Source organism: Dermacentor andersoni, chromosome 5 (genome assembly GCF_023375885.2).
Source record: "Dermacentor andersoni chromosome 5, qqDerAnde1_hic_scaffold, whole genome shotgun sequence".
Lineage (NCBI taxonomy): Eukaryota > Metazoa > Arthropoda > Arachnida > Ixodida > Ixodidae > Dermacentor > Dermacentor andersoni.
The window spans coordinates 174710911-174726407 of record NC_092818.1 but is presented as its reverse complement, the minus strand read 5'-3'; the positions used below and the strand labels follow the sequence as shown (position 1 = coordinate 174726407).

The 15497-nt window shown below is 45.3% G+C and overlaps 1 protein-coding gene across 1 annotated transcript; it reads right to left on the bottom strand.

The window, feature by feature from the left end:
• Positions 1-218: 218 nt before the first annotated feature.
• LOC126531638 (dehydrodolichyl diphosphate synthase complex subunit Dhdds-like) lies at positions 219-11224 on the bottom strand. Its single transcript, XM_055070402.2, has 5 exons — positions 11065-11224; positions 9485-9601; positions 5308-5412; positions 4555-4774; positions 219-983 (listed from the first exon to the last, which is right to left on the bottom strand). Exons 1-5 carry the CDS (start codon positions 11181-11183, stop codon positions 831-833), a joined length of 714 nt encoding a protein of 237 aa, XP_054926377.1. The 5' UTR covers positions 11184-11224; the 3' UTR covers positions 219-830.
• Positions 11225-15497: the final 4273 nt, after the last annotated feature.

Here is a 15497-nt window from a genome sequence, read left to right as displayed (position 1 = left end):
GCAGAATTTCGCGAAATACCTCGTAGTGATTGCGCGAAGCATGCAAGTGTTTGTCATGTCGGATCCGCCGCTCCGGTGGTTTTAAGTTCATTGCACGCAGATGTAATGGAAATAATACCTCGTTGCGTTATCTCTTATCACCGAGCGTAGCTAACGAGAACATCTGGACCATGTGGTTTTTGTATCCTGCGACCACTGTTATAGTTAGTTGTGAAGAACAGATGGTGAATGTTGGAATGCTTTTACGTCTACTGCAGCTTAATTAGCTGTCAAGGTACACACGGCACCATGCATACTTTGCCTTAGTTTGTGACTGTTTACTCTGTTTAACAGGGAAGTCACAGAACTCTGTGATCCAAGTGCGTACGTATGAACGTGTGCTTTTTTTTTCTGGTGTACTTCATGCCTGGGCTCAGTATTCTATGGTAAAGTTCGAAACTGAAGCGTTTTATCTGCGCATTCTGTTAAAAAAAGTGCGGCTCGTTCTCACGCGGGAAGTCGTGCACAGTCTGTTTATCAAGACTAAGTTCATGAGCTTATATATATTCTTGTCCGACAGTGACCTCTGGCAGATGGCGTCAGTGGACGCTGATGCACATCATTTCATGAATACTTTCATATTGCGCTTACGAATAGTTTCGCCCCAGGAAGGCTAAACCAAAATTCCGTGTCATGCCACAGTTGGCCTTCTTTATTTTCAGTTTTATTGCTTGCGAGGTCGAACAGTAGTGTTTTCGATGATCGTGAAAAGGACGTCACTTCAACTTAATCTGCCTTTGAATCTCACACGCACATGCATGTATCACGTTCATTTCCCCCTTTACTCTGTCTCAAACAATGAACTCCTGATGTGCGTGTCCCTGAACGTTGCCGGTTTTCACAGCTTCGACGTTCCTCATGGAAGCTTGTTGACGGACCTTTCGTCTTTGATCCAGCTTGTCGTCGCGAGAAGCCACCAAAGCACGATGTCTTTCTTTCACGGCCTGTTTATAACGAAGAACAGAAGAAAATGAACGAGATGACCTTTGGATGTCGGATGAGGCTCTTAATTAAAGACAAGGTTGATTTGGCATGTACAGGGTGCTGAATATTTGGCTTCGCGTGTTCAAAAACAGATTTTGCGCTCACTGCTGCACTGTTCTTGCACAAATTTGGTAGAACGCTCCAAATTTGGCGTCGACTTCGTTTAAGATTACACTTTGCAGGATTAGTGGCCTGTTTTTTAAGATAAATATGAGCAACTGTTTTCGTCTATGGGAAAAAAGGTGTCGGAAAAGTCGGTCCCGGCACAGAATTGTGTCACCACCTGCCATCACCTGCAGAAAGCAGCGTTTCAACGAGGACTGTCGCGTGTTGCCAGCTCCTGCAACAGGCGACTGCCCTCCTGAAGCGCTGCTTTCTGCAGATGAGAAGTGGCGACACAAGTTTATGCTTGAGCCGTCGCGGCAGCAGCTCGCATCCCCATAAGCGCAGGCAAATTTCCACTTTGTTCTTAGACCTTGTTTACACAAGTAGCTCGCTGTCAAAGTTGCCGCTCTTGGAAGCCGCGGACGTATATCACCAGAAAAATGCTCACTAGTGGCATTTACTCACAAATCAATGACGCCTTATGTCATCTCGAACAATGGGCGGACCATTTCCTATGTCAGAACGCACAGATTTCTTAGCGTAATTATTGACCGAGACCATTGTTGGAGCCCGCACGTGGCCTACATGAAACGGCGCCTGACCGCAACTTCCCAGTTGTTTAAATACTTAACAGGAAAAACGTGGGGGATGTCAGTAGACGCAATGCTGAAACTCTACAGAGCTCTCTTTCTCGGTTTCTTTAAGATATAGTCTACCTGTACTGAACAACACCTGCAAGACAAATATTCGTGTTCTGCAGGTAGCACAAGCTCAAGCACTCAGAGCCTTGGTTTGCCCAGATGCACGTCAACAGAGGCAACTATTGCGATTACTCGGGACCATCCAATAAAAACTCACATTACTGTGGAAGCCCTGAGAACGCACATCAGACATTTTGCACGTGCCCCCTATCACCACCTTGCAACACTACCGTCAGACAGGCACCAAGCATCATTCTCTAAAACTATCGTCAAGTACAATGACAAACTTCCCTCGAGCTTCACCGCTGCATCTAAACCATCGATACCCCCCTGGTGTCTTATCATCCCAACAGTACATCACAGTGTACCAGTAAACTGGAAAGAGTCTGAGCTGTCGTCGACTGTGCTGAAACAACTGTCTCTGCTTCTTCTGCACGAGAGGTATGTGGACAGTGTACGTATTTATACTGATGGTTCCACAAACGTCCAGTGTTCGTCCGGTGCAGTGGTTGTCCCAGCAAGAGATATTACCATCAGCTCTAGGACTGAGCACCCAACAACATCGACATCTGCGGAACTAGCTGCTCTTCGCGCTGCACTTTGTTTCGTCAATCGGGAACCACCTCGATAATGGTCAATCTTCAGTGACTCAAAGGCAGCCCTACATTCTGTGCTATCAGCTCTGCGACGCGGGCCTTACGAACAGCTCGTATCCGATATTAGATGCCTAGTCCATACAACACATGCGAAAGGACACCACGTGACGTTTCAGTGGTTGCCAAGTCACTGCGGCGTCATAGGAAATGAAGACGCCGATAATGCCGCTCGGGCAGCTCTTGAAGACACACAGGAAGAGGCCATACGACTTCCATGGTCCGACGCAGCCAGTAGACTTCGAGCACAGTAGATCGCGCTTTCTCTATGGTGCACACCAAACAGCCAGACCAACCGGGGCAATCGCCAATACCACCTTCCCTCTTTGATGCATCTCTGTATGCTAACTGGACTCCGCCGAAGAGAGGCCACTCTGGTTTATCGCTTATGGCTAGGGGTGGCATTCACGAAATCTTAGTGATTTCGCATTGGAATGACCGACAACGCTCTCTGCAATGCCTGTCTTTGCGAGGAGACGCTAGAACACATTTTGTGCGACTATAATGTTCAGAGACAGTGCCTGGCGTCAGTTCTGGCGCACCTTGACAATAGACCATTTTCAGTTGAAACGATTTTCACATGTCGCCGACAGAAGACATCGCAGCTGAAGGCGACGAAGGGAGTACTTCGGTTTTTGAAAGAGATTGGCTTGGACAAGCGGCTGTGACAGTGATGTCACGTACCACGCAAGAGTGACGGACTGTAACTGACGATGTGTGTGCTGTGCTATGTGCTCTCTTTCTCTCTCCTCCCCATCTTTCATCCCCCCATTCCGCTCCAATGTGTAGGATAGCAAACCGGTTGAGCTAAACTGGTTAGCCTCCCTGCCTTTCCTTCTCCACTATTTCCTTACTTCCTTCCGCATTGTTGTTAGAAACCAGGCAATTAGCTGTGCCAAGTGTAATACCAAACGAAGTCGACGTCAAAATGCCATCGTTGTACAAAAGTTGAGCAAGAACAGTGCATAGCGGTGAGCCCAAAATTTCTTTTTTTGGAACACGCGCACTCAAATATTCAAGACCCTGTACTACTGAAAAAATCATTTGAAATAGCAGAAAAAAAAACACTCTTACTGTGAGAAGAGGCTTGGTAAGCCAGAAAAGACGGAAATACGAACGACCAGTGGTGACGTAGCCTTGAAATGTCCGCACCAGCTCGCCACGGTGCCGTTTAATTTAACGACCTCTGCTCAGGCCTAGTTAGAATGTTGTCGGTAAGGATAGAGTTCAAGAGGGTTGAAATGTGGGCTTGTTGGTAATGCATCTTCAAGGGGTGTACGGCAGGACGATTAAAAGACGGGACAAAAGAAGTGCGTCCCTGTGTGTCTTTTGTGCCGTCTTTTAATCGCGCTACCATACACCCCTTGGTAAGGATAGACTCCATTGTACTCCAGGTGACCCAAATAGGGAAGTTAGCAAGTTCCAAGAAATTTCAGTGTGGCACAAAGGCCCAAGTATGGAAAAAATAATAAACATAAAATAAAACTTTGAAATCTATGACGTCGCACAAGGCACAGAAGCTGGGTGTGCGGCGCGAAATGTTAAAAATTCTACTTTGATTTTCTAGTTCTCTGCCTATTATCACAAAAATTACGGCGTTATTATGTGGAAAAATGTTTTATCAGTTTGAACTGATGTAGCGTTTTACTTCAGTTTTAATTTCAGAGCGAGTTAGTGAGGTATGAAGGAGGCAGAATGACCGTTGTTTGCGTCGATTAACGTTATGTGGTTCATGGTGCACGCTCTCGCCAGAGTTAATGATTTTAAATATTCTGATGGCGGAAAAGAACGCATTTCTATAAATTTCATTCTTCGCGGAAATGTTGAAAAAGAAATTACGCTGTAAACGTATTCTAAATCATTTTACCACATAAAAAGGAAATATATATAATTGTCTATGCAATGAGATTTTTCAATCAGTTATAGTAAGAAGTTGACATTAGGAAACACTTATCCCTGTTTTATTTCACAGAAATATTCTTTCAGATCATGAATATTTAGTTTGTGAAATACAACATTTTTTATAGTTTTACTGAAGGCATATTCTTGATTGTGCAGCAGTTGCGACTTACCAAGATGGCAGGCCAGTGCAATTGATACATTAGAAAAGCCCGGACCCAGTCCCAGAAGCCAATATCTGGCCACTTCTTTGACGTCATGTTCAGGTACGCGTATCCACATTGCATGACCACGAAATCACTTAATCGCGTGCCTGCGCATCGCATCAGCACGTCCACATCGGGACACTCGGCTTGATTGATGTAAGTGTCCATCAAGTCTTCGGTGAGGTCACTGCACAACAGTGGAATAACAAAAAAACAAAAGGAATATTGAGGATTTAGAATTAGAATTTCAGGTTAGATGGCACTTTATAGTATGGAAAGGCAGAAGGCATACCAAATATAATGTTTATGTCACATTCGTATTAGATTTACGTTAGGTGCTCAAATGACATCCATGTCTCACGTAAATTCATTTATGTGAGACATTTAGGGTTGCCTAGCTCTTGCAGTGCGTGAACATTAGGCGTTCTCCTAGTTCTCCTTCAACATTAAAAAAATTAAGAACTTGCCATAATTGCTCGCCGGCACCGGTGGTTTTTTAATGCCGGCAGATTTTTGCGAACACAAAATGACGTGCCCCATAAATTATCAATTAAGAAATGTGCCTACGCTAGCAATGAGAGCAAGCTTTAGTGAGTTGTATATAGAAAACATACAGAAAAACAAACAAAAACGAACGACAAAAACCTTACAGAACGCATTACCAGGAATAATACTTGCCAGGATCGCGCATACTATTCTTCAGGCAAAAAATTCACTTACTCGCTTTGCAGTGAGCTGAATTTGACCGCTCTTGCCATCTCTAAGGCTGTCTGCGCCATCTGGCGTTTAGTGGTATAACCGACGCATGCCAGACAAGTCCGCGTCCTGAAAAAAATTATATATATCAAAATTGCTGCCAGAAATGTGTCTGTAGTTATCGCAGCCAAGCGGACGTGTATTTGATCCGCTAGAAGTTAAAAAATACGATGCTTTGTCAAATATTTGGATTTCTAGCTCATAATGTTATTTGATAATAAGCTATTCACAGCGACATCTATATAAAGTCAATGTATTCGATAACAGTAGAGGGTAGTGCGCAAGGGCACAAGCACGCAAGTGGGATATATTTAGCAAAATCATAGCTTTAAGACACCAGCTACAAAGCCGTTCATTATGCCCAGTGCACGCTTCTGGAAGGCTTTGGATGGATGGTGGAACTTTATTATTACAGAAATGATTGCGTGGTTTATTCCTGTGTGGTTCCCTCTGACAGGGCTCCACTGGCGATCGCGGCTCACCGGGCCTGGTCGAGGGTCGCCAGTTGGCGTCCCAGGTCCAGTTCGGAGAGTCTCGTCTCCCAAGACCCCGTAGTGTGTGTGTGTGCGGGGACTCGTGGCGAGTCGCCCGGATGGTCGGTGCATTCGTGTGTTATGTGCGCAAGTGTCGCTGTGTGGTTGCTTAGAACCGTCTGTGTGCTTCTGGCAACCTGAAGGAAGCGCTGAAACACTTTGCAGCGAAGCTGTATATGGCTAGCCGAATCGTCCGCATGTCCCCTGTACGCCTAAAGCTCATCCGGCGCAACCCTATGCGCACGCGCGAAAAAAATAAAGAAAAACCGAGAAAGAGAGGCGCGCGATTGGCGGCACCAGTAGTGACGTCGTTGCTCTCCGTCACAGCCGAGTACGTTCGCAGCAGTTTCTCTCCGGCTCCGAAATGGGCGGGACACGCGTCCTACGTACTCCTGAGGCGCAGGCAGCTTTCGATCAACAACGCCACGAGTAGAACCGGGAACGAGCTCGTCTACGCTGAGCGCAAGCGGTAACAGCGTGCCGAGGATCCGGCAGCCTACCAAACAATCGTTTAATGGCCCGTCGGGATTAACCCAGTGATAAAGACAGGGACGGCACGTTTCAGCTACGCTGGTTAACCATCTGTACGGAGTGCTCGGAAGAGAACAGCAGTTTACGATAGGTAGTGAGGCACTGGAAGTGGTAAGGGAATACATCTACTTAGGACAGCTAGTGACTGCGGATCCGGATCATGAGACTGAAATAATCAGAAGAATAAGAATGGGCTGGCGTGCGTTTGGCAGGCATTCTCAGATCATGAACAGCAGGTTGCCATTGTCCCTCAAGAGAAAAGTTTATAACAGCTGGGTCTTACCAGTACTCACGTACGGGGCAGAAACCTGGAGGCTTACGAAAAGGGTTCTACTTAAATTGAAGACGACGCAACGAGCTATGGAAAGAAGAATGATAGGTGTAACGTTAAGGAATAAGGAAAGAGCAGATTGGGTGAGAGAACAAACGCGAGTTAATGATATCTTAGTTGAAATCAAGAAAAAGAAATGGGCATGGGCAGGACACGTAATGAGGAGGGAAGATAACCGATGGTCATTAAGAGTTACAGAATGGATTCCAAGGGAAGGGAGGCGTAGCAGAGGGCGGCAGAAAGTTAGGTAGGCGGATGAGATTAAGAAGTTTGCAGGGACAACATGGCCACAATTAGTACATGACCGGGGTAGTTGGAGAAGTATGGGAGAGGCCTTTGCCCTGCAGTGGGCGTAACCAGGCTGATGATGATGAAGATGATGACGGAGTGCTTGGGCGGTAATCTTTTTGTTACCCGCAATGGTTTTATGGGAGCCAACCCACGAAATGCAAGCCGAGTACAGTAAACCAAATTACCGCAGATAATTAAGAGGCATAAAATATTTATGGGACAATTGGTAGGCTTGACTTGGTTTTATTTCCTGAAATTAGTCCTGTTGAAAATTGTTATAGCTAGCGCCTAGAGGCACACTCTCTCCTTTTAGCTGCATTATTTGGTCGCATGTTTGAAAGTGTAATACGTGTGAGAGGATGGCGCGAGTAATTCGCAAAAAAATTATTGAATTTTTCTTTCGATTGCAGAATCTGCGAATGATTACTATTTCCCGAACTGAGTACTGTCTGAGATAAGTTAGTTCGGCATAATGACTGCGTGAATGCGCCTCTGGGTTACCGGAAAGGATCTTCGCTTCTTAAGGCGTCGGACGCAGAAACCGCGATGTACAGTTTGCCTCGGTTTGACCAAGAGGGGAAGGTACGTTTTTTTCGTCGTTGTGAATGTGTTTTGTCTTCCTTGGCGTGCCGCATGGCGTGACGTTTAGCCAGAATCGGCGCCAGTGGATCCTGGTACGCATGCGTCGCTCGCAGTCCACCTGCTCACGTGATAACTCGTGGGGGACGCTCGGCGCGACGCTTTGCGAAGTTAAACCGTGCGATCGCAGAACTATATTATCCGTATTTGATGCGATGGCTCGTTTACGAAATAGGCTGATTAGGTAAAAAAATCCCGTTCGTCCTTATAACATGGGTATGCCTTGCAACGCGCATAACTACTAAATCATTTAATAATATTTGACTAGACAGATATACATTGGCGAAGTGCGCACGCATTGTGCACGTTGAATCTGCCCCTCTATCAGCACCTTCTCTCTTCAAAAGAAATAATAATGAAAACTGCATGCAGTGCTAATACAGTTTGTATAATAGGTAAAATATTTGAAGGATTTTTTTTGAAACTTCACTGATTTCGAAGGCACCGGAGAAAAAGAAAGGATGTTACTGGAAGTCAGTATTGCGTGCTGCACTTTCAGGTTTTTTACTCTTTTTTGTCTTTTTACCTTAAGTTTACCATACAGCATAAAGTGGTCAAATAAATGAGTTGGGCCCTTCGTGAAGAAGCTGTACGAGCGACTGGTGAAACTCATCGTCCATAATTAACCGTTCGTTGTCTAAGGGCGGGTCTCTCCCGATCCCGGCACCCTCTGAGCACTTTCGCTCTCCTGGACTTTCTCCCTGGACCCACAGCACGTGGCGAGCATCCACTGCAGAGGCGGGGACGGAGCACTGCGCGCACTTCTTGGCGTCTTCAGGTGCACGGCCCCAAATCCAGGTTGAGGCGCCCTTTACAGCTTCCGTTGTTTCTTTCGTGTTTACTTAGTGCCAAATAGAAATCGCCAAGTTCCACAATCTTGCTTTCTTGGACTTCACGGGGTCGGAGAGCATTAGAACAATGTGAAATCACACTCTTGACATGAATCATAAGCGTGGTGGGTGTTTCATGAGTGGCTCAACTTGGAACGCTTTACACATAGCGGGCCGACGAGTGATCAGTTTCGGAACTAACCATTCTGGATGGCTGAACGTATCACTTCTCCCAGCATAGGTTGACGAAGGCATTGAACGTTCATCGGGAAAGCTGACATGCTTGTAGGTTTTAGTGTACTGATAGGTATAAATTTGCGTTGGTGGTTGTGTGCGTGCGTATCTGCGCATTGTTTATGTCCTCTATTATGTCCCCCCCTCTTGCATTTTCTTAGAGACCAGATTTTAAAAATCTGGTTAATCTCCGTGCCTTTCTGCTATCATGTGTCCTCCTCTATGCGGTGCAGGGTATGACGCTATGGGCACAGTCGAACAAACAAGAAGAAGAAGAAGAAGAAGAAGAAGCTTGGTTAAAGAATAGTCCGGCAGTTCTTGCTGTGGTGGCCTCAGGTGACGGCTCGAAGTCCTTGGACTCGAGCGGCATCTTCGGCTTGCCGGACGGCCCAGAGCTGGTCTGCTACCTCTTAACTTTTGATAGCCGCCTCCCAGCGGCGGCGACCCCTACGGAGGAGGTCCCCGGCGACTCCCGCATCCGGGGCGTCGTCGGGAAGAAGCGAGCTCAAAAAAGATTTGATTCATTCGAGTTTTGTACAACGTTGTGCCAAGAGCAGACGTGAACACTTAAAACACTTGTAATACGCTACGTTCTCAAAGCCCATGTACTACGTTAGGTGATGTGTTCAAAAGCAGTGGGATCAAATTTCCGGTGGGAAGCATTTCGAAACCAGAGCTCTTTCGAAGTGTAAATCGTGAACGCCGTGAGCGTGAGAACGTTACTGACGCTCGATATGTGTTTGCAAGCTTACCATGCTGCATCTGAAGTAGCAATCTCCATTTCACGCATCTTCATTTTGAGGTCAGCCGGAAGCATCATCATTTTCCCGATCCATTTCATTCTTATGCCTAGTGTCTTGATTCTGCTCCTGAATTCAATAGTAACGGCCACTTAGAACAGCACAAGACCGCAACTGGTGAAAGAAAATCAATTTAGGTCTGCGTCAAGGCTGTTGAGTAGCATTACGTTACTTTAATGCGCAGATATAAAAAAAACTAAGGAAAAAAAGAAAAAAGATAAAGAAAAGTACGGGAATCCACGAAAAGGTCCTGCGTTGCAGAAAGAAACTAAGCCAAATTTGATATTCGTGCTAGTTAGAGAAATAAACTCCACATGGCAAGAATGAATACGGAGCCTTCTTGTGTGGTGTCACTCATTACGTATGTGGGCCCTCGTGACGGTAAACACCGTTGGGTTCAATTATTAAACACGTAAAAGGTTCTACATCAAGATGGACCTGACAGATAGAACTCCAGAAGTATTTTGTTTATTTTGTCGGCAAAAAGATATGGCCCACAAACGGAGCAAATTACTATGGAAGGCCAAGTTCTATAACCGCTATACCTGCTAAATAACACAACGCCTGAACGTTTTGTTCCGTGACCTTAATCGCGAAGGCAGGGGGCCGGGGGAAATTGAAAAGGGGAGTGCCGTGGGAAATAGCTTGACCCTGTTTTTCCGAAAAGCGGTTTTCTATGCACCGCTTCCTGTTAACTGAGAGGCACCGGCAACCAATACTTCCGTGACGTACGAAATGCGGCGATATAGTTAATTTAAATTTTGTTGACTTCTGTATGAGTTGACTTCTGTTGGATTGCATTGTATTTCAATTAATATGAGAATCGTCGACATTGATTTGTCACTTCCAGAATTCGTGGCCTCACACTGGTTCGATGGTGCTGTCCTCAGCCTTTTTGATTTCCTTCTTAGTCCACTTTTTGGCTCATGTTCTTCGTTGTAAGAATACAGACCTGCTATTGTAGTATTACCAATCTAGGCTGCTTTATAACATTCCTAAGTTACGCGTAAAGTACAAGCAAGCGCTGGATTCTATGCGCCTTGTGTGAGGCGAGCACCGTTCCATGCTAGGAAACGAAACTTCAGCGCGTGCATTCTCCGAATTCTAAGTACGCCAGCAGAAAAGAACGGACCTAGGGTTGTGACTAATCGTGTTAAAAATGACGTAAGAGAGGGATGTGTTGTATTGTGACACGTCTGTTTGGTCACAAAGGGTTCTTTCCTATAGCTTGAATGCAGAAATGTCACAAAATCTACAAATTATTTATTTAGCATCCTGAAAAAACAGTTGTGACAAAATTGTGGCTGGTGCCACAATTTTCGCGGTGTCATGAGAATTGTATTCTTTTTCTTTTTTTCCATAACATTCTTTGTGCTGCATACCATAGAAGATTATGAAGATTCAGAACTTGCCACCTGTTCATGCTGCCATAAATGTTGGTAACAACGCCAGCTGGTTGCTAACTATGGGTGGAAAAACGTGGTTTTAAAGGACACAAGGATGCAACGAAATACTGCAAGAATGTTACTCACAAGTGTAAATTGTTGGACCAGCTGCCTATGACTCCGTAGAACAGAGCATCTCTTTCGTATGCACTCCGCGTCAAATGACGATTTGCGACCATAAAAACAGTTACTGCACTCACGCCCATTTGGAAGCACCACTGGCACGCCTGAAAAAGTGAACGAATGTTACTTGTGAAGCTAGAAGTATGCGATTAAATAATGAAATGATTTTTCCTTTCATGTGAGTACTTACAGCCAAGAAAAAAATTATCTGCGTCCTTCCAGTGTTACTGCTCCGCCGTACTTTTGGAGGGACAACCATGTATGTAAAGATTTAAGAGGATGTTCTAGTGCACTTTCAATTTTCTTTTTGGAGGAGAGAGAACGGCTTAAAACACAAGTTGAGAGAAAGCACGAACAACATTCTGGCGCCTTCTAACAAGGACAATTTCCTATCCTTGTCACAGAAATGTGCTTGTCGCATCAAGAAGAAATTAGACCAATGACAAACGATGCCGTAGTTGCTGTCGTTGCAAGATCGACTTCCTTGTAGGGCACAAGACGCGATGCCATACTGCAGAAGTATGTCGCTGCGGCACTTTAAAACTACCGTATGTAATTATAGGCAGCTTTTTTTCCAGCACTGCATATGTTTGAAATTGTTTTAGGCAATTTATTTTTTGATGTTTTACTGATTTGCACAAATTGACTTCATTGGTTATACCTTTCTAAAATAAGCGTATGTATCATGCCGTCTAAGCAAGCTGCAGTGGGCTTTCACTTGGTTCGTTGTTTTTTATCCATTTCTTTGTATAACAAGCTTAATTTGACGCGGTAGCAGCCTCATTATTCTAGCGATCCTAAGCGCAGCCAATATTGACAAATCTTGTTGAGCTTCAGATGTTGCCATGTATTGGCGTGTTCTTCTATGCTCCATATGGGCCACTCGTTACAAGTCACTTCGCTGCGGGCGTCTTGCAAGCATAGGCCGGCAAAGTCACTCATGGTTGGGTCACTCAGACTCATACCGAACCGTGATTCTGATACTGAGTGAGCCTGGCTGAGTAGAATTTTGGAAGTCTGAGTCCGAATGGGCCCTAAGGAAAAAAATATATATATTGTGAGTGTGTATGAGTGAGTTCCGTATGCTTTTTTTGCTCGCCTGTGCTTGCGAGCGCTTTCAAGCATGGGCTCAGGCCTGTTTGCTGTGATCGCTGCATCCAATATACTTGCGCCTTTATTGTGACGCCATTGCTCATACGGCTACAAATATGTAACAGTGAAAAGTTTCTTCTTCCTATTGTTGTTGGCGTATGTTTCTAGGTACTAACTGCTACTGAAAACAAACAACGCAATGCGGAGAATGCCTTCATTGAAATAAAAACTGTGCAGCTATATGTGCTTGCTATACGAATTAATTCGCCCTAACGTTTGCAGCTAGCTGTCAACGGCGCTTATTTGATAGCGCCACCTTGACACGTAAAAGGAAGGTTTGCCGTGGCTAATGTCGTGAAGGGGCGTTAATGTGATTGAGTGCAAAATCCATCGTCCAAACAAAGTTCAGCTTTGAGCTGGAAGGAGTCCGAAGAAAAGTATTGCTTGCTTGGCAAGTATTGGGAAAAGATTGCGAAGTGGTTTATTTGTGAGCTGTCTGGAATAATAGGAAAGCTTTGAAAGTACAGCAGTGCTACTAGCCATGTAAATTTTAATGGGGTGAACTAGCAGCACAGAAAGCTACAGCGAAGTGCGATTCTCTTTTCTTGTACTGTGAGTGAATGCGCTCAGTATTCACGACGCCAACTAGGAGTGTCCAATAGCGGTATGCATAATTAAATTTATTCCTATATTGGATGTAGGAAAGCCCGAACGAAAAGCGAAAATAATTCATCTCACCCATGCTCGAGTCCCCTCTACAAGAGAAACAGTATGAGAAGAAACACACATCTCTGTACTCAAAACACGACAGCAGCTTTTGAACACAAGTTCAACAATGCTAAACTTGTGTGCTTGTGTTCTTAGATTCAGAAACTTTTGTACTTAGATTCATATGCACGGTAAGTAAACTCAGGTAGTCGAAATTAGTCCGCGTTTTCTTATCTATTCATTATCAGAATTCACTACTCGTTGCCGAGCAAGCTACCGCTAACTAGCTAGAAGACTTGTTGGTAAGTGCAGTTGTGACATAGCCAGCGTTACTTGCCCAACTCAAGAGCTCAGTCCCTACGATGTAGGTGCGGCGAAGATCGGTGCCTGTGCTCTTGACGAACCGTCGGCTACCGTCCGGCATGATGGCCACGTGGCTAGGGATGACGCCGAGACGTAGCAGCCAGAGCAGGGCCAGCTGGTACAAGGGAAGTTCGGCTCTCCAAAGCGCCGTGTCACGCGCTGTTAGGGAATGGAGCACGATATGCAGAAAGAGTGTCCGATCAAGCGACCGGTGAGCCACATCCTGTCCATGGAGAAATCCTACGCTACTATGAGAGTCCTCCATTGTTCACCCAGCACTGACGCCTCATTGTAGTATTGTCTGAAGTTGCCGAGCACAGGAATAAGCGACGTACTGATATTCTATGATGTTTTGGCACTTATCAGCAAATAAGTCTTTAAAAGTATAAACATTGCATTACCTCGTGAGGCGCAATCTATTGCATTACTTACTGAAGCGCATCAGTTACCCCTGAGACTGCATGTACATCAGAGAGCTCTGTATCATATTGAGCGTCTGCACCGCGCATCGAATGGTCAATCGCTCCTTGATCGTCTGATTCACCGCCCGTTATCTCGCATGGGAAAAATGGCGGCATTATTTATGGATATCACTACAATTTCTGAACATGCTGCTTCAGATATGTCTCCGCCTCCAAGAGGTATCACGAAACACGTATTCCCCATTTACCTCACAATCCCTGACATGCACAAAAAGTCTGATACAGCTGTTTCGGCAATATTCCAATTGGCTCAGTCTCACTTGTTCGAAAAGTTTCCAGATTATCTTCAAGTTTTCACAGATGCATCTGTACACAACGACGGTCAAGGCGCCTCTGCAGCTTTTTACTGCCCTTCAACTCAAGTACGACGTATCTTTCAAATACCTCATCCAACTTCGTCAACAACTGCGAAACTAGCAGCGATTAACGTTGCACTGAAATAGGTGCAAGAGGAGTTAATTACATCGAAGGTTGTCATCTTTACGGACTCCTGTGCTGCCCTTAGCAGGTTACAACGCAGTGAGCTTGATTATCCACTTGTGCGCAGCATTACTCCCTCTGCGAGCAAAATTACATCACGTGGGGTATCTCTCATTGCTCAATGGATACCTTCACACGTAGGAATCGCCGGAAATGAAGAGGCTGATCGGCTCGCTTCAAGTTGCGTTCATAACAACTGTGACTGGCCAGAAATTTTTTGCAAGCTTGATGACGCTCGTCTGCTGATTCGTCGCCACCTACTCAAGCAGCATCCAGATCAGCGCGTCGCAAATGGAACGTTCCCGCCCCGTGTTAGTGGTCGAGGCTTGCCTCGTCGCGCTAGAGCACAACTGCTGAAGCTGAGGGTTGGTTGCGTGAACGTGCACGAACGTTTATACAGACAAGGGCGTGTGGAAAGTGCATTGTGTACGTCTTGTGGCTGCTACAAGACACTTCAGCACCTTATATTTGAGTGTCCCGCTTTCAGTGCGCAGCGCATGTCGCTACTGAGAAACTATCATCTCCTTGGCCTGCGGTGTGCGACACTCGAGGAATGTTTATACACCAGTGGTTGTGCATCTAAAAGTGATCAGGCCCATCGCGCCCTACTAACCTTTATAGAGTTAACTAACTTAGGTTCACGTTTGTAGCATTCTGTAGTAGCGTGACCTTCAGTGACCGGCCCTACTGTGTGTGATCAGTACTGTGCCCTAACGTTTCTTCCTTCGAAGATGGGAGGTGGCCGGTTCAAACACCTTGTAGTGTATATTGTGAACCGACTACCGGTGAAACGGTGATTACGTGCAGCTGTACTTGGCGTCTCATCGTGGAGAACACAATTAGCCGCATAGCGAACTAGCCATGGATGTGGTTGATAATTGTGGAGGCTGTTCGACGCGGCGTCACTTTAATTCCGGCTGCAGAGTTCTACTTTAGTCTTTAGATTTGTCCTGTTGCAGTGTTCTACTTTAGTCTTTAGATTTGTCCTGTTGCTCTTCCTTTCCTCTTTCCTTTTTCCTCCCCTCCTTCCTATCTTCCATTTCTGTGTTGCTGTCACCTCCCTTCAGAAGAGTAGGCAGAAGTTGTGCCCCTTCCGGTGGCAGTTGCCAGCCTGCTCCTCGCTTTCCCTTTCCTGTTAACTGTGTTTATTTGTTCAAGACAAATAATAATCATAATAATAATAATAATAATAATAATAATAATAATAATAATAATAATAATAATAATTGAGCTTGTGAATGTTCTTTAGGCTTGTCCGTGTACAGCTAGCGT

What these genes read in the sequence shown, in the direction of transcription:
- LOC126531638 (XM_055070402.2), bottom strand. Translation starts at nt 11,183, where the DNA reads ATGGGCGTGAGTGCAGTAACTGTTTTTATGGTCGCAAATCGTCATTTG. An exon ending in TTCAGCTCACTGCAAAGCGA is followed by an intron (nt 4,775 to 5,307) that starts GTAAGTGAATTT and finishes ACTGTTGTGCAG; the next exon opens with TGACCTCACCGAAGACTTGA. An exon ending in TGCACTGGCCTGCCATCTTG is followed by an intron (nt 984 to 4,554) that starts GTAAGTCGCAAC and finishes CGTTATAAACAG; the next exon opens with GCCGTGAAAGAAAGACATCG.